Source organism: Vitis vinifera, chromosome 7, assembly GCF_030704535.1.
Source record: "Vitis vinifera cultivar Pinot Noir 40024 chromosome 7, ASM3070453v1".
In the NCBI taxonomy this organism is placed as follows: domain Eukaryota; kingdom Viridiplantae; phylum Streptophyta; class Magnoliopsida; order Vitales; family Vitaceae; genus Vitis; species Vitis vinifera.
In genome coordinates, this window is record NC_081811.1 from 19,783,827 (window position 1) to 19,802,940 (window position 19,114).

The 19,114-nt window shown below is 32.1% G+C and overlaps 2 protein-coding genes across 2 annotated transcripts in view; both read right to left on the minus strand.

Moving 5' to 3' along the window:
• Nucleotides 1-1,140: 1,140 nt before the first annotated feature.
• On the minus strand, nucleotides 1,141-4,247 carry LOC100254995 (ras-related protein RABA5e). Its single transcript, XM_002263326.4, has 2 exons — nucleotides 3,755-4,247; nucleotides 1,141-1,744 (listed from the first exon to the last, which is right to left on the minus strand). The coding sequence occupies exons 1-2, from the start codon at nucleotides 4,077-4,079 to the stop codon at nucleotides 1,422-1,424; spliced, it is 648 nt and encodes a 215-aa protein (XP_002263362.1). The 5' UTR covers nucleotides 4,080-4,247; the 3' UTR covers nucleotides 1,141-1,421.
• Nucleotides 4,248-8,779: 4,532 nt separating this feature from the next.
• Nucleotides 8,780-19,114, minus strand: part of LOC100261774 (uncharacterized) — a 30,104-nt gene continuing 19,769 nt past the window's right edge. The window contains exons 13-14 of the mRNA XM_059738245.1: nucleotides 18,160-18,690; nucleotides 8,780-9,365 (exon numbers count right to left, since the gene is read on the minus strand). Of these exons, the coding sequence (XP_059594228.1) occupies nucleotides 9,177-9,365; nucleotides 18,160-18,690 (720 nt within the window). The 3' untranslated portion in view covers nucleotides 8,780-9,176. The remainder of the gene's footprint in view (nucleotides 9,366-18,159; nucleotides 18,691-19,114) is intronic.

The following is a 19,114-nucleotide window of genomic DNA, read 5'->3' on the forward strand; positions in this document are numbered from 1 at the left end:
CCAAACTCTTTAAAAAATAAAAAATAAAAGTAAAAATAATGCCAAAATTGACAAACACAAATTGTAGGAGATGAAGGAAACACCTTTTTCTTTTAAAAATATCAATTTTTTGAGAAAAATATTTTATATTTTTTTCTTATAAAAATAATATTTTCTTTTAAAATTTATAATTTTTTTAAATTAAAAAAGGATTACTTTTCAAATTCAAATATGGGAAAGGTTAGACTTACAAAATTACAATCATTTTATTAATTTTAATCAAATAATTCATAATTTCTCCTAGTTTCATAAATTAGTTTTCCTTTTGTTTTTGGCGTTTAAGAACGTCTCTCTCTTCCTAACAAAACAAATATGAAACAACAAATAAGGAAGTTACCCAACGGATTCTGAGAGAGAGAAGGGGGTGGGGGTGGGGTAGGTGAGCTTCGTGAGAAATGTAAAAGTGGGGGGAGAGAGAGAGAGAGAGAGTGGGCGGGATAGAGAAATGTAAAAGTGGACAGACAGAGGGAGAGAGAAATGTAAGAGAGGAGAGAGAGACAGAGGGAGGAGCTGTAAAAGAATAGAGAACATGATGCATATACCTGAATCACAATTCACTTGATTCTCTCCCACAAAAAAAGTCCGGAAGAAAAAGAGGGGAGGAGAGGGAGAGAGAGAGAGATGTGAAAGAAAAGAAACCATGAAACCTTTGGATCACATCCCACCTTATCCTCTCAAAAGGTAAGAGGCGGAGAAACCACTCAAAGAGAAAAGATGTAAAATCAAAATGAAAATTCTAAAAATAAATTTTAAAAAGGGGGGATATTGACCAGATTCTTTCAATAAAGGAATGGGAAAGCAAAAGTTTCAAAAACAAAAGGATTGTTGACCCACTAATAACATGCCATTCCATTTGGAAAAGAACAGCTCACTGTATTAACATGGAGTCTCTATAATTCATGACTATGGGGTAATGAACTGATATTTAAACCAATAATTACACAAATGATGAGTTCTCAATTATGATTGAACAAATGATTTATGAGCTTTGACTGAATGAACAAAGTGATACGACACGATTATGAATATCACGAAAGAAAAAAAAGACAACAATGTGAAATGTTTGATCATGGCTTTTCCTGAAAACTGGAACAAGAACAATAACAATAACAATAATCATATATAGTAATCTCATTGAAACACACATGGAAAAAAAAAGAAGAAGAAATCATATTACTGTATCCACTTCACCAACCTCTTCAAAGTTGATGGCTTCTTTGCCTTCAAATACTACTACAGAAGTGAAAGTCACTTTATTGGCCAAGTTAGTTCGAATGATTTCAATGAGAAAAAGCACCAACCACCTTTGAGAAAGCAACTAGTTTGATAATCAACAAGGAAATGGAGAAAGAATACAAAACCGAAATAAATAGACAGACAAATCATCTGGAACAGCAAGAAGAATAGATCTGGTTTTGCTTTGATGCAGCTGCCCCATTGTTAACTAGGCTTACCCGATTCACAGACAATTCAGCCTTGTAGGAATCAGAGTGTAGAACTTTGCGACTGACATTGTTGAATATTTCCCGGATAACCATCTCAAAAGCTGTTTTAACATTAGTAGCATCAAGTGCAGATGTCTCCATGAAAAATAATCCTTCTGCTTCTGCCAGGTTTTTTCCCTCCTCAGTGCTCACATCCCTAATATTCTCCAAATCACATTTGTTGCCTACCAGCATCCTCGCCACTGTAGTGTCGCAATGTACTGCACAATTATTTTATAAATGGTTAAACTTAGTTAAAATCAAATACAAATGTAAGAATATTCATATCCTCTATGAGAATTTGCCCATCACCAACAGAAAACGAGAAAGAAGACTACATAGGTAATACCAGATTCAAATTAAATATTGAGGTTTCACCAATAAATAAATGGAATAACCAAACAGGTTTCATCGTATAAACTCAATGTACCAGATTTGTTAAATGCTGCTTTCGAAGCTTTTGTTCACACATTGAAAATCTCTGGCCTCATGTACACTCTCTCAAGAAACAAGTAATATATATATGAGGAAATTTTCAGACATGATACATGTAAAACACATATTTGATGGGATATGCCTGGATACACTTCAGACACACTCCATATCTAAATTCAGAAGTAATATTTAAAAATTCAAGCATCAATTCTGGCTATATGCTAACATGGCTTAAAAATGATACTTCCAATCACTTGAATCCCCAGAGGGGGAGAGAGAGAGAGAGAGAGAGAGTTGCAAAAGCAGGATTCAAGCTTTTAAAGTGCTCTCTTTTGACACCATGGAAAAAACAGTTGCAGGCGTTAATGAAAGATACCCATGTGATTTTGGAGGAAAAGAATGCAAACCAAAATTTTGTTTGAGATGAAAACAAAAGGAATTGTTCCAAAACTAGAAATTTTCAATGTGTTAAACAACCAAGATTTGTAATGAGAAGGAATTGGAATTGAATAACGTTTGGAAAGCTGGACAGCAAAATTCATACCTTTTAAATTCTTCTCAAATGCCAAATGATTCAAAGGACAAGAAATCTAAATCATTTCCCTTTCATTAATCAAATTCCTTAGGTTCCAAACAAAGCATGACTAGAGTTTTGAGACACACCAAACTTTTGCTTCCCAGGCTTTCCACATTTTATCAACTGCCAAACATGGCAATCAGCAAGACAAAGGAAGAAAAGCTTCTCAATGCCAAACAATAGAAATGGAATCAAGTATAAGCCTTTTCATTTTCCAAATAAATCAATTCCTTTGGTTTGAAATAGAGCCTAAACTGCTTTATTTTTTGCAAGTTGATTACCCTGAACACTTGAAAGCTTCCATTTGTCATACTTCACTACATTTTCTCTGCAACCAAACTAGGCCAAAGACATATACTACTTTTACTTGGGTGGATTGTCCCCTTTCTTCATTGCAAACATGGAAAATTCAAGATTTCGAGTTTCCATTCATTTTGTTTTTCCCACATTTTCTCAGAAGCCAAACAGAACCAAGCCAGGTGAGTTAAAAAAGAAAGCAAGAACCCAAATTAAACACAATTGAACCAATTCAACATAGAAATTCATGCCGCTGGCACAAAAGTCACTAAAATGAAATTCAGTTTCTCACTTTTCCATCAAGAAACACACTAATCAGCAAAAAAAAAAGGGGAAAATCAAATCCAATCCCACTCATTTCCATTGATCAAACTCTTTTGGCTCCAAACTGAGCTTAAGCTATTTATGGTCAAGTTTCCGTCACTTTCCCACACTTCTCAGCAGCCAAACACTAACCACGATCAAAACCAAAAAAGCAGAAACACTCGCTACTGAGATCATCAGCCATTCATTAATTAAATTCCTTTTACTGAATTTTAGTGATTTTAACTTCAATTGCCTCACTTTCTCAGCAACCAAACACCAAAAACTAAATAAATAAATAATAAAACAAACAACCATCTCTTGAGCCCATCGAGGCATTCTATTAATTAAATTCTTTGCTTCCAACCAGAGCCTAAACGTTTTTTATCACTCAAAATTTCAGAGAACACTTAAAAAACCTCAAACTAAACAAAATTGAAGCAATTCGAACAATCGGAACTCCTGCCAATACTATTAAACAAGAAAAGAAAAGAAAAGAAAACTTTAATTTCTTCGACTCTCCCACACTTTCTCGGCAAACAAACAGAACCATAACAGCAAACAAGACACAGAAAACAAGCAAACCAACAAATGAATAAATAAAAGCAGAAACACCCACTCTTGAGCTCATCAAGCCAACGCGCGATGCTCTCAAAGGTGGAGCGGCGGCTGATATCATAAACCAGCAGAGCACCGAAGGCGCCGCGGTAGTAAGCAGAGGTGACGGCTCTGAAGCGCTCCTGACCGGCGGTGTCCCAGATCTGCGCCTTCACCTCCTTGCCGTCGATGTCGACGCACTGAGTCTGGAACTCCACTCCGATGGTGGCCTTGGAGTGGAGATCGAACTCGTTGCGAGCATACCGAGAGAGCAAATTGGATTTGCCCACTGCAGAATCCCCGATGATTACAATCTTGAAGAGATACTCCTCTCCTTCTTCCCCCATTTTTGATTTTCCTCACTTCAAAATCCGCGTAATCTCAATATTTATTTTATTATCTTATGGTGGATGTGGGGAGTATGGGGAACGCGGAAAGTGGTGTTAAATATTTGGAAGGGAAATGCGCGGAGCGTGATTGGCGCAGTCATGGCGGTAGACGGTAGGAAGTAAAATAGGAAAGTATTTTTCGCCTTTCCCCTGTCCTAATTGTACGTGTTCCCATTTTATAATTATTTTGTCTTTGTTTTATTTTTTTTAATAATAATAATTTGATTTTTTTATATTTATATAAATAGAAAAAAATAATATTTGGATTTTTAGGTGGTATTTGCTTTTTTACTAACTAAAAATAAATAAATAATATTTTGATTTTTCTATTCAACTAAAAATAATTTATCGATATCAACCAAAATAATAAAACACAACCTAACAAGTTCTAGGTTGCTTTTAACTAAATAAAAAAAATTCAGTTAGAAAACAAATACTATTTTAGTGTCAAGAATATAAGGATCTTGGTAACTATTTTCAAAAATAATTCTAAAAAATAGTTTTTTGTAAACAACTTTTAAAAAATGTTCTACTATGTTTTGTAAAATAAAAGTGTTTGAAAATCTAAAATCTTTTTAAACTATTTTTAATATTTTTAAATATATTTTAAAAATAATTTTTATATTTAATATTTTATTTTTAATCATTATACATGTTTATATAATTATTTTTTTAAAACAATTCTTAGAAAACAAGCGAAAACAACTAAAAGATGATTTGTAAAAATAACATGCTTTTTTATTTTTAAGAACAGAAAACAATTAACAGATGTTTTTTTTTAAATATATTTTTTATTTTTAAGAATAGAAAATAGAAAACAATTTTTGTTTATCAAATGCATTTACTTTTTTTTTTTTAGAGAAAAGAAAAATATTCTAAAAAACATTGCCAAACCGGCCTAAATATTTCTTCTTCTTTATTTACTTTTTTTTTTCTTAATTTTATACATTATAAATATGACAATTTTAATTTTTAATATTGTCTCTCCTTTTAATATCAACTTAAAAAAATAAAAAACAATATGGCATATATCATATTCATAGAGAATTAGAGCTTTAATTACCAAACAAAATAATTATTTTAAAATGTATAAAATAAAATATTAAAATCTAAATATCTCAAAATCATGAAATAAATCTTTAACTATATAATTTAATATTAAATTATTAAAAAATATTTTTAAATTAAGAAATTAATAAGCTCATTATGTGTAATATAATTAAAAGTAAAAAACATTAGAGTTATTTTTTATTTTTTATATTTTATTAAAATAATATATAATATAATTATATTTTTCCTAAATCTTTTAACCCACTTCAAACCTAATACAATTGATAACTTTCTAACCTAATCTCAATCATAGCCTATTCAAACTTTTCGTACACCAACCAAAAGTTCAAGTAGGTATTGGTTGGGCAAGTTGGACCTCTAAAATTACAATTCTATGATTAAAAATTTAGATTATTATTTTATACCACCTTTAATTATTATTTTATAATAAGGTTAAAATTTAGATTGTTGATTGTTTAATAATTCATTTTAATCATTAAATAAATTATAGCTATTAATAGTGTCGAAAAACAGTAATCTCATATATTATAATTTAAGTTCTTATTCGGAATAATGAAAATTTCAATAAAAACAAATATATTGGTACTTGAATTTTATGAAAATATCGATAAAATATAGATGGATATTTTAATAAAAATATGAATGAGGCAAAAATGATTCAAAATATCGTCTTTTTTCATTTATATTTGAGCATTTTTTTTTATATGTTTTGTGTGTAACTACGCCTATTTTAGGTAATTTTAATATATGTTCTTTTTTGCCTATGGAAATACAAGAAAGTGTATAATTTTACCATAACAATTTTATTCATTTTATTTTAGATTTATCATTGTAAAGAAAGAAAATTAAATGATCATATAGAAAAGTAAATTGATTTCTTGAATTTATTATAGTTTTTTTCTATAAAAAGACATTCCTCCATTATTTTTTAATATGCAATTATTTATAAAATTAACCATAATTAATTAATTTTTCTTTCCTTTTGTTAATAACAATTATTAGTGACATAATAATATATTGTTATATTAAAGGAGCAACAATTATCACTTATTATAGAAACAAGGGCAAATTAGGTAATGCCCATAAAATTTGAATTTGGAAATTTGATTCATAAACAAGGGTGGGAGAATGGGTTTTCTCAAACCACATCCATATGAACTTTTCAATCCAAAGTTCAAGTAAATAAAGGATTAAATAAAAATGAAATACTCCCACTTTTTTGTGATTTGCAGGAATCAAACATACATGCTTTTACTTACAAATAATTGATATTAAAAGCCTATTTGAAAGTGATTTTATCAAAGCACTTTTAACATCATATAAAAATAATTTATTAATTTTAAAATATTTTTAATTTTCTTTTTTCTTTTTCTTCTTTAATTTCTTTTCCTAACATCCATTCATATCTAAACTACTTGTTATGTAGCCAAGAAACTCTTTTGATTGGTCAAATGAAATTAAAGATGGTAATGGGACGGGTTCAGGACAAGTAGCCCTCATCCCAACCTGTCTCATTCAATTAAAATAATTCTTATTATGATTCCATTAAAAAAATTAGAGGAGATGTGATAAGTGCCTCAACAAAACATGTTCCATTATCATCTCTAAATAAAACGTATAAGGAAAGTGAATTTACTATACATGAAATAATACCTAAAATGAAAAAAAAATATTCATAGTACTAAACTTATTAAGAAAGGAAAACTTCTAAGATACAAAAGGTATTTATAGAATTTTTCATCTCAATCATTGAAAATGTACAATAAAATTTGGATCTTAAAAAGAATGAGAAGATATGTAAAACAAGAAGAGTGCAATTGGTACAGAGTAATGGAATTGAAATATATATAATGGTAATTGGTTGATTGTGTTGTTCAATTTGTACCTTGAGGAAAAAATAAATGTAGGGGGTATTTTGGTAAGTGTGAAAGGGGTCCAAGGCCAAGATGTGGTTGTTGAATATTTTGAATGGGTAGATCTCTTTTAAATGCCATTGGACCTAATCCCAACCCATGAAATAACGGAAAATACACACAACATTGGTTAGATCTGAAAAGAAAATTAATAGAGAGGAAATCGAAATGGATCGAGAGAGTCCTTTATTACGTTTCGGATTTAGTTTTAAAATACAACTATGAGAAATAATTCTTAAAAATCATTTTAAAAATAAAGTTTTATTTAAAATTCAGAAATAAAGAATAACTTTTTATTTATTTATTTTTGGACAAAGGTAAATTTAAAGATGGCAATTGGACGGTATGCTTAATGAGACGGGTTTGGAATTTAGAATATATATAAATTCATTTTAGTAGAAACAAAACTTTAGTAGTGAGTTGAAAATAAATAAGGTATATTTTAGAACACTGAAATAGAACCTTATTTTACATTCGTATCATGTTTGGATTACTTTTCCAAAATGATAATAGGACTTCCATCATGTTTTCTTTCCCATTCCCTAATGCAATACTTATGTGTCCAACATCAAAAGAAAAAATGAGAATGAGAAATTAATTCCATCTCTTATTCATTTATATGTTTGGATTGCTTAAAGAATGGGAGCATGAATAAAAAGTAATTAATTATTATGCCAATCGAATCCTACTCTGGAATTTTGATTCATCTAGAATTTTAATTCCTCTCTTCCAAATGACATTATAGTTCTCATCTATTCCTATCCTATTTTCATTCATATTCCACTCCCTAGAGAATCATACTACCATGCTAAAAATAAGAATCAGATCTTAGTGAAAATAGAATTTAATTTCCATAATAATGATTTAATTCTTATTTCCATTTTTATTGTCAAAATCAATCCAAGCACACTAATAATAAATAAAACAAAAATTAATTCTTGAATCTCATTCTCTATTCCAATATTTCAAACATAGTCTAAAGGCAAGATGGGAAGACGGGCAAGAGGAAAACTTCATAAATCATCAAATTAGAGAGAAGTCGGAATGAAGGGAACTATATAGGATGATAGTTTAAGTGCAGCTCACACTTGTGTACGCCTAGGCATCGGGCAATGCATGTGGTTAAGGGTCAAGGAAGACATGTGCCATTATACACCACACTACATGCCTTGTTCTTCCAATCCACTCCATCTATCAACAAATTCCTAGATTTGTTTTGCATCATGCATAACCTTCGTTTTGGATCTCGAAAGAGTTAGAATTAACTTATTGTTTTTTTCTTATGTGCTTCTTTACATTTATTTTTCTTCTTTCTGTCCTATAAATGAAGATTTTTTTCGTACTTCTCTACTTATATATATACACACATTTTTTTTTTTCTTGATATCTTCCTACATTTGTTTTCCCCCTCCTTGGAGACGAACAGAACCTAAAGATTCTTTGATTTGAATCCAACAATCAATACAAAGAAAGTCACACATGAGGTAAAACTCTAATGATAATTAAAGATTCAATGGGGATTCTTCCAATTTATATCATTTTTTGTACAAGAGGAACCCCAATCAAAAAGAGTTTTTCTTCTTTAACCATATTTTACTTGTTCAAACAACATATTAAAAACCATTACCCTTGTCTCTTCGACCTACGAATTGCCTGAAAGTAGGATACTCAAAATTCAAGTCAAGCGATAGATGCATAGATAAAGAAATTGAGGTTCCATCATTTCCATGAAGATTAGGCTCCTCTATATACACCAGCCTAAATGTTTACAATCCATTAAACCCCAATTCGCATCATTCTCAAATTTCTAGCTTTCACATCACTCTCAAATTTCTAGCTCCCAATATTGATTTTTTCCCCATCTTTTAATTTAAATCAATGATAACGTTTAGGGTAAACTTAATTTAATACCACAATTGCTCCAAAAAACTATAAACTACAAAACAAAGAAGGAACAAATAAGGTTTCAATGGCCACTAATGCTTAACCCCAATGAATATAGACTCTAACCTGAATTTTGCATCCCAGGGCACGTCATAAAGAAAGAATGTGATAAAAGAATGGTAAATTTTCATGGTTTCCGTAATGCAGATGCTGCGCCCATGACTACAGCCAGGACAATGCCAATACCAGCCCCAAGGGAAGCACCAACAGCAGCAGCAGTCAAAGAGTTCTCCTTGGCTCGAGAATCTTGACTTGCATCTCTTTCCATTGCACGTTCTCGTGCCAATTCTAACAGAAGTCTTTCTCTTGCAAGTTCCTTTAAGAAAAAAAGAAATGCGGGTATTAAACAACCGAAGAAAAATGATAAGAAGCACTGAGTTTCTTATGAGATAAGATATAATTCTGTAGATTTTAAAGCATTACAAGATCTAAAAAAGAACAATCAAATTAGAATCATGAAATGTCAAACTTGCAGGTATAGCTATGGTAAAAATATTCAGCAAATTTCTAAGGCGTGCATAAATTAAATACCAATCAATCATTAACCCCATAGGAATAGGAACAATCAATTGGAAACTTTCTGTCAAGAATATTCACACCAAAAATGGCCCAGTCTATCTTGTGTGGGATGCAAAGTAAATCAAGCACTGGCAGACTAATATCTTAAGTTTACATCTTAAATTTACAAGAAGTGGCTTCATCAGATAGGTAAAGATGGTACATATTTTCTACTTCACTGGTGCACCATATTTGTGAAGTTTGGTATATACTATGCAGGAAATCTCTCCATCTATACTTTCTGTGACAGACAAGTGTTACAACAAAGTTCATCTTTTTAGGTCTTTACATTCATGGAATGTTATGAAAACTTCATATTTCTTTCATTAGTTAATAGCAGTTTCAAGAATTTAGGTCACTCCATCACTCTATGTTCAGAACTTACAAGCACATATATATGGCCCTACCCAGTGTTTATGTCATGACCCAAATTATGGGCAACCCAGAACTTGACCCATGACCCCAGGTCAAAGGTTTGACCCTACGGATTACACCTATCCAAACTGGCAATCAATCCTGATAACCAGATTTTTTTTCTTTTTTTTTTGGCATTCAATAGATTCATAATTTACTAGCATAGTATATCTTATAACTCAAATGCAATAATATTTTTAAATATTTCATTTTTGCAGTCCCAAATGTCCAAATAATTATAACATCACTTGATTTTTATTTCCTATTAGAACCCCTTAGTTCAAATGCCTTACATCTCTTTAATACTTTCAGTCAATTAAATCTCCTAAGTCACCTTAAACACTTCCTTTTAATAAAATCTTTTCCATGTCATTCAACAACACACCATATCTCCCATTAAGATGCATATAATATAAACAATCACACTAAATGTCACAATAACAAGGCAAGGGAGATGTGATAAACGAGATAAAACAAAAAGAAGGTCTCACAGTCCCTAGCTGGTAAACTGGTTGGCCTGCTAGTTGACCACTCAGGGTTTGAAAGAAACTCAATCTCCAACTTTATCTCGAATCCAATCACATTTCTCTTCAACCTAGACAACTTTTATCACCATATCCAAACATGCTTCATGATTAAGACATAATACATATTGCTTTTGAACTCAACAACCATTACTCAAATATACATTACTAAAATTGTAACAACTTGAATCTCTTCCTTTTCTATAAGGCATTGCATATATCCATTTGCATAACAATATACTAGCACAACCACAAATCCAATCATATCGACATATTCCCATATAAATATACAAAGAAATTTTATTTAGGCAATCTTCAACTCTTAATTACTTGTTTAAAAAAAATAACCATATACTCATAATATAATTTTCAATCCATACATGTTCTCTATTTTTTTTTTTTTTCCACATCATATCGCCTTATCTGAGTCTCCAAAACATCCCAATCTTATATCCAAATCCTTCACTTACTTCAATCATTCTACTTAAGATTAATGAAACATTCAGACCAATTTATCACAACATAATCAAAATTACAATAAGACATAGCAACATGATTGCAATTTAGTCTCAATAAGAAGCAGCAACATCAATCCATACTGTATTCAATCATTATCAACAATATTAATTACAAGCAATTTATGCACAAAAAAAAAATGTAATTTGCACACTCAAGCTATTTTCAATACTTATTTTAACATTATTTCTTAAACATATAAATTGAAATCCACTAACAACTAATAGAACATATCATGCATCAAAGAAGGAAAGCATAAGAACGTAAGCACACATAACACACAAGCACAAGTATTATCGCAACCTTGAGCTCTAATACCACGTTGTCACGATCCAAATTCTGGGCAACCCAGAACTTGACCCATGACCCCGGGTCAATTTGACCCTAAGGGTTACACCTATCCAAGCTGACAATCAATCTTGATAACCTGATTTTTTATTTTTTATTTTTTTCAATAAAACAACATCTAACTCTAGATATCAAATAAAATTCTCACTAATACAAATATCAATAGAAACATAATTTATACCATAATTTTATTTATTCCTAATAATCTCAATAATTTTAACACTCAATACAACAATTTTCCACAATAAGCCACCACAACATCTAGAAAAAATTTCTAATAATTCAAATGTCAACAAAAACACAATTCATGCCATAATTTTACTTATCTCCAACAATCTCAATAATTCCTAACACTCAATACAACTATTTTTCTATATTTAAATCATTTCAAACATTACCAAAATTCCAAAATAATCCGTAAGTCACAAAATAAAATTATCAATAACCATAATCAGACTTCAAATAATACAAATAACATCTATTATCTCCCAAAAACACAATACATAATTTTTTTCCAAAGAAAAATATTAAATCAAAGTTTTAGGGTTAAACCACCCTACCTCAAATCTGAAGAAAATTATGTATTCTGTTTTTGGGAGATAATAAATGTTATTTGTATTATTTGAAGTCTGATTATGGTTATTGATAATTTTATTTTGTGATTTACGGATTATTTTGGAATTTTGGTACTGTTTTGGATGATTTAAATATAGAAAAATAGTTGTATTGAATGTTAGGAATTATTGAGATTGTTGGAGATAAGTAAAATTATGGTATGAATTGTGTTTTTGTTGACATTTGAATTATTAGAAATTTTTCTGGATGTTGTGGTGGCTTAATTGTGGAAAATTGTTGTATTGGGTGCTAAAATTATTGAGATATTGGGAATAAATAAAATTATGATATAAATTATGTTTTTGTTAATATTTGTATTAGTGGGGATTTTATTTGATATTTGCAATTAGATGTTATATTGAGAAACAAAAAAAAATCAAGTTATCAAGATTGACTACCAACTTGGTTAGGTGTAACCTTTAGGGTCAAACCTTTGACCTAGGGTCATGGGTCAAGTTCTAGGTTGCCTAGAATTTGGGTTGTGACAGTTTATATCAGGGGGTCGTCAAGTCTAACACCCCATGCTCATGTCAGAATGCAACAATCTAGCCTGTGCATAGACCTTGGCACAGAATACTTTTAGGGTGCATTTGGAACACTAGAGTAGGGAATGGAAATGAGATATCCATGTCATTTCCCATTCATTACCATGTTTGGATTACAATAAGAAATGGGAATAGAAAATAAAATAAAATTCACTCCCCCTGCAAATCATAGCCTACTCCTATAAGGATTTTGACTCTTCTCTTACATGTCACAATTCACCTCCACTTTCATTCTTATTCCATTCCTATTTTCACATACCAAGTGACCATTAGGCCATGTTTGGTATGCGAGAATGGGGAATAAGAATGGATACTTTTTTTTTGTATTCCTATTTCTCCTTGAATAGGAATGAATTTGGTGGTTCCAATTTTTGTGTTTGAATATACCTAAGAATGTAAGGTTGCAGTGATTATTTGTTTCCATTTCAATGTTTTGTAACAATGAGAATGAGAATAAAAAAGGAAGTTGTCGAAGATTTAGTAGTTAAGAATTTGAGTAGGAAATAAATTTGAATTCCTATTTTGTAAGCATAAGATCTAGTTGTTATTTATCTAATTGTTCTATTTCTCAAATTGGGTTAGTTCTGGCTTTGTTAGGATGTTAGGTTGTTTGAGTCTTTTATCAAATTGTCTTTCCCTATTTATCTGTAAGTTCTCAATTCTCATAATTAATGAATTTTGATTCTCAAAAGCTCACATGGTATCAGAGCTTGAGCTTTGAGTCCTAATCAAAAAAATTTCATATGGCAAAAGTCACCATGACCTAAGCCACTAGAGGCTCAGTCACTTCTAGAAGGGATGTGGACAACACTCAAACCATCTCCTCAACACTGTTCCAACAATTTGATTATGCCAATTTGAATTCCTCTCTACAATTACCATTCACAAATTGAATGGTAAGAATTACCTAGAATGGACCCAATGTTTGAAATTGGTGATTGGTGGCAAAGGGAAACTTGGCCATTTGACCGGTGAAGTAACGAAACCAACAAAAAAACGATATGAATTTGAAAATATGGAGGTTTGAAAATTTCATTATGATTGCTTGGGTCATCAATCCTATGGAACCAACAATCGGGAAACCTTATATGTTCTTACTGATGACCAAAGAAGTTTGAGATGTCGTTCTTGACACCTATTCAAACATGGAAAATTCTTTCTAGATATTTGAGTTAAAGATGAAGCACTAGCCATCCAAACAAGGAGATTGAGAAGTGATTGTTTATTACAATGAGATGATGACTCTATTGTAAGAGTTGGATTTGTTTTATGATGAAGAATGGGACTATCCCAATGACAATGTGAGATACATGAAACGAATGGAAAATGATAGAGCCAATGTATTTCTAGCAGGACTTAACAAGGATTCGAAAGAGGTCAAAGGTCAAATTCTAAGCAAAAAACCATTGCCATCCATTGGAAAAGTCTTCTTTGAGGTACGAAGGGAGGAGGCTCGACGAAATGTGATGCTAAATAGAGAACCACAGTTGAATGCTCTTATATCAAAGAGACTTGAGTTGACCAAGATGGAGATTGAAGAAACACAAAAAGGCCTTAGTGTGATCACTGCAAAAAAGGTTTAGCACACTCATGAGACATGTTGGAAATTGCAAGAGAAGGCTCAAAACTAGAAAAAGAAGCCTAGTGGAGATGGTCGAGCTTTCCAGGTTACCAATACTAGTCAAGGGCAACAAGCTGCTTCAAAAACGCTTCCTTTCACCAAGAATCATCTAGAACACCTATATAACCTGCTTTAATCTTCCTTTTCCAATGTAAACTCTGACCGTCTCCCTCTTGTTCATTAGCCTAGAAAGGTAACTAACACACAACTGCTCTTGTTAGTGCTAATTCCACTTCTAGTCATCCTTGAATCATCGATTTCAGTGCAATTGATCACATGATCGAATCTTCCAATCTATTTTCTTACAAAATTTGTGCAAGGAATCAAAAAATTAAAATAGTTGATGAATCCCTTTCAATTGTTGTTAAGAAAGGATCCATAGTTTTTTCTTCCTCATTCTTCATAATGTTCTTCATGTTCCTAATTTGTCATGTAATCTCTTGTTTGTTAGTAAACTAATTCATGATCAAAATTGTCAAGTAAATTCTCCTATTCAGCTATTCTCAATGTGAACTTCAAGATTTAAACTCCAGGAAGACAATTGGCAATGCTAGACAAAGTGGAGAACATTACTTCTTTGAAGTGTAGAGTCTTCTAGGTAAGGAGGCCTTAATAGGATCACGTGAAAGTTAATGGATCTAACCTTGAAGAGGCAACCTCAAAGTACTTGTTTCAAGTCCATTTTTGTTACTAATGACAATGAAATTCTGTTATGGAATTTTAAGTTTGGACATCCAAGCTTCTAGTACTTAAAATATTTGTTTTCAAAATTATTCATCAAAAAGTAAATCTTCATTTCAATGTTATTGTGCACCAAAGTTCTTGTAACGATACTCCTCAACAAAATAAGGTGATTGAAAGAAAAAACAAACACCCTATTGAAGTTGCTAGAACCTTAATCTTTACAACTAAGGTCCCTAAATATCTATGGGGGGAGATTATTCCTCCTAAATACTTTTGGTCAATATTCCTCCTAAATTTAATCCAATTTTAGAAAAAATAAAAAATGTTTGTTACCATGGATGTCACTTTCTTTTAAGCAAAAAAATACGGTTTTAATCATCATCTTCAAGGAAAGAGTCACAATGAAGATTCTTTCTTTAATAACCTCCAAATAGAAACAACGCCTATGAATCCTAGATTCAAAAAAAATTGTTCGATCATCTTCAGAAGCATCAGCACCTGTGGCAACCCCTATTTTAGAATAACCCATGCTAAACCCAAACCCTAATTCAAGAATGCCTGAGATAACCGTGGAAGTAAATAGGTTAAATACTTAAATGAATGGACAGTCAACTATCATGCCTTCAGAAAATCACATAGAACCTCAAATGTGAGAAACCAAAAAAAAAAAAAAAAAAAACAAATGAGTTCATTGTCTATTCAAGGAAGAACCCTGATCAAAGGAAAAAGATGTCCACTTCGCAACAATCCCAGGAGCCTAACCCGATAACAAATCTAATTTTTGTCAATCCTCTAAGTAAATCCATCTTTGAGTCTAATTCTTTCGATTCCCAAACTGAATTTGTTAATGATTTAGATGTTCCAATTGCTTGTAAAAAAGGTACTAGGCAATGTACTAAACATCCCTTGTCTAACTTTGTGTCCTTTGAAAAATTGTCTCCTCTTCTTGCATTTACTTCACAACTTTCTAGCATAGACATTCCTAATAGATGCTCTTAAATGGAAGAAAGTTGGTCTTGAAGAGATGAGAGCCCTTGAGAAGAACAAGAAAGGGGAAGTAGTGAGTTTGCCTGAAGGAAAGTACTCAGTTGGTTGCAAATGGATCTTTACAATAAAATACAACTCTGACAACTTTCTAGAAAGGTCTAAAGCTCGACTAGTAGCAAAGGGATTCACTCAAATGTATGGCATTGACTGATATATCGATTCAATCCGAGATCTCTTATTGAATTGAAACATTTGCTCAAGTAGACAAGCTAAACAGAGCGAGAGTGCTCTTATCAATTGCTGCAAATTTGGATTGACCATTGCAACAATTAGATGTGAAAAATGCATTTCTCAATAGGGATTTGAGAGAAGTTTATATAGACTCTCATCCAGACTTCACTAAAAGATTCAGATCAAAGGTGTGCAAGCTAAGGAGATCGTTATATGGACTCAAACAATCACCTAAGGCATGGTTTGATAAGTTCACTCAATCTGTAAAAAAACCAAGGTTATACTCAGCGGCAAACTGATCACAACTTGTTCATGAAGTTTTAGCCCAAAGGAAAGATAATCGTGTTAATTGTCCATATGAACGATATTATTCTCATTGGAGATAACTTGCTTAAGATAGAAAGGTTGAAAAAGGTTCTAGCTTCTGAATTTGAGATTAAGGACTTGGGATCATTAAGGCACTTTCTAGGAATGGAAGTTGCATGTTCCAAGAAGGGCATTGTTGTTCACAATGAAAGTACCTTTTTTTTAATAAGACACAATGAAAGTACATTCTTAATCTCCTAAAAGAAATACGTATGAGTGGCTGCAGATCAGCTGACGCTCCTATAGAATACAACTTGAAGCTAGGAAAAAACAAAGGAATGCTTGTAGATACAACACAATATCAAAAGTTGGTAGGTAAACTAATATACCTGTTACACACTCAACCAGACATCACCTTTGCAGTGAGCTTAGTGAGTCTATTCATGCACTCTCCACACGAAAAACACCTTGAAGTTGTTTACAGGATTATAAGGTACTAGAAGAGTACTCCAGGGAAAGGATTATTGTTCAAGAAGAACAAGCAACGAGGAGTTAAGGTTTATACTGATGTCGATTGGACCGAATCAATCACTAATAGAAGATCTACCTCCAGGTACTATACGTTTGTATGGGGTAATATGGTTACTTGGAAAAGCAAGAAGCAAAGTGTGGTGGCACAAAGCAATGTTGAAGCAAAGTTCAAAACTATGACACATGGGATTCGCAAGATGTTATGGCTAAAATGTGTCCTAGAAGAACTAAGGACCTCTTCCTATGAAACTGTATTGTCACAACAAAGCAACCATCAATATTGCACATAATCCAATACAACGTGACAAGACAAAACACACCGAGATTGATAAACATTTCATAAAGGAGAAACTTAAGGTCAGTGCTATATGCTTGTCATTTGTTTCTACAACACAACAAATAGCAAACGTCTTAACCAATGGACTTCTATGGCCTAACTTCGAGTTTCTTGTTAACAAGTTGGGAATGAGACATCTACACACCAACTTAAGGGGGAGTGTCGAAGATTTAGTAGTTAGTTAGGAAATAAATTCAAATTCCTATTTTGTAGGGATAAGATCTAGTTGTTATTTTTTTTTTATTGTTTTATTTCATCAAATCCAGTTAGTTTTGGGTTTATTAGGGTGTTAGGTTGGTGAGTCTTTTATGGGATTGTCTTTCCTATTTATCTTTAATTTCCCAATTCTCATAATTAATGAGTTTCCATTCTCAAAAGCTCACAAAAACAAATTGACAATAAAAACCTTACACAGTTCAAAATAATTTTTATTTTCCTTTTAAAATAACATTTCTTGATTTTTTATTTTTTTATTTTTTTATTTTTTGCTAAATAATAGGACTAAGAAAAATATTATTTACTCAACAAATAAAAATTAACTATAAAAGTCATACAAATCTAATGGAAATGAGGGGGTAAAAAATAGTATCTTTTTAGCATGTTCTATATTATTTCTTGCATCAAGGGTATCAAAATATCCACTAGTGCAGATCAATTGAAATCCCACTTATAAGTGGGATTTCATTTCTAATGGAACTATTTTTTATTTCATTTTCGTCATTATTTAAGTTATCCAAGCATGGAAATGGATGAAAAAATGAATTAGATGTTCATTCTCACTTCTCATTTCCACGTACCAGACATGTCCTTAAGGAAATTGAATGGCAACCAGTTGTTTTGCTCCTCCCAAACTAGGTTATACCAATTATCATGTCTTTAACCACTAAGTTTACCTGTAAAGAGGCTTCCTCGTGGCTCCGAAGCACACGGTGGACAAGCTGACAAAGAGAGGCTACACCCTCTACTGGGAGAATGGCATCTTTCTTCTGGAATGGTCTCCGAACAAGGTTAAATGGAGCAAGAAGAAGATTTTGTGCACCCATCCTCGAATCAGAACCTCGACTTATTGCACCCCAAGGAACACTAGCAGCAGTGGGCATAACATATGGACTGGAATTGACAACTTCAGTAGTGCTTGGAGATGCTTGATATGTCTGAATGACAGTATCAACTGCTGCTTTTTGCTGGTGTGCACTGACAGAAAATTTGTTTGTTATGGCAAGGATCCAAGGGATTCCAAGTGCTTTAGCCTCGTCTAAAAGAAGTGAAAGGGCTGGCTTTTGCTGTGATATCTCTGACTGATTGTATCGAGGTACTCTATGTGACAGGTTGTGCACCAGAACAATCAAATCTGTCTTCCTACTAAGATCACGGATTCCCATCCATAGTTCATCTTTGAAACGAGAGACTTCCATATTCAGCTCCTGCAGTTAAAAATAAATAAATAAATCAAACAAATCAAAGGGGAAAACACTGAAACATAAGTTCCACAAAATAAGTAAATAGAATTCATTCAGACAAAACCCTGATGCACAGGTGTTATTCAGTCCATCTAGGTTGCATCCTAACCAGCTCATTTAGAAAGAAAAGCTCTATCTATGCTCTCATAAACTCCCCAACGTAATTAATACAAGGATCATCTTACACAAGTATGTTAAATCCTCTGTACTCATCCAAGTGCCAGTAACCATCAACACAGCTAAAATGTGTCCCTCATGAATGATACTGGAAAAACTTAAAAGATATGGAAAACCAGCACTGGATTTTCTTCATAGATGGTGCCAGATGGCAATAGAAGTATGTTTGGAACCAAACATATGTGAATTAAATATTAGCGTAAACAAGCTT

Coding starts and splice junctions, on each gene's coding strand:
- LOC100254995 (XM_002263326.4), bottom strand. CDS start 4,079: ATGGGGGAAGAAGGAGAGGAGTATCTCTTCAAGATTGTAATCATCGGG. Junction 1,745..3,754: donor TTGGCTTGATGAGCTCAAGA/GTGGGTGTTTCT, acceptor ATAATTGTGCAG/TACATTGCGACACTACAGTG.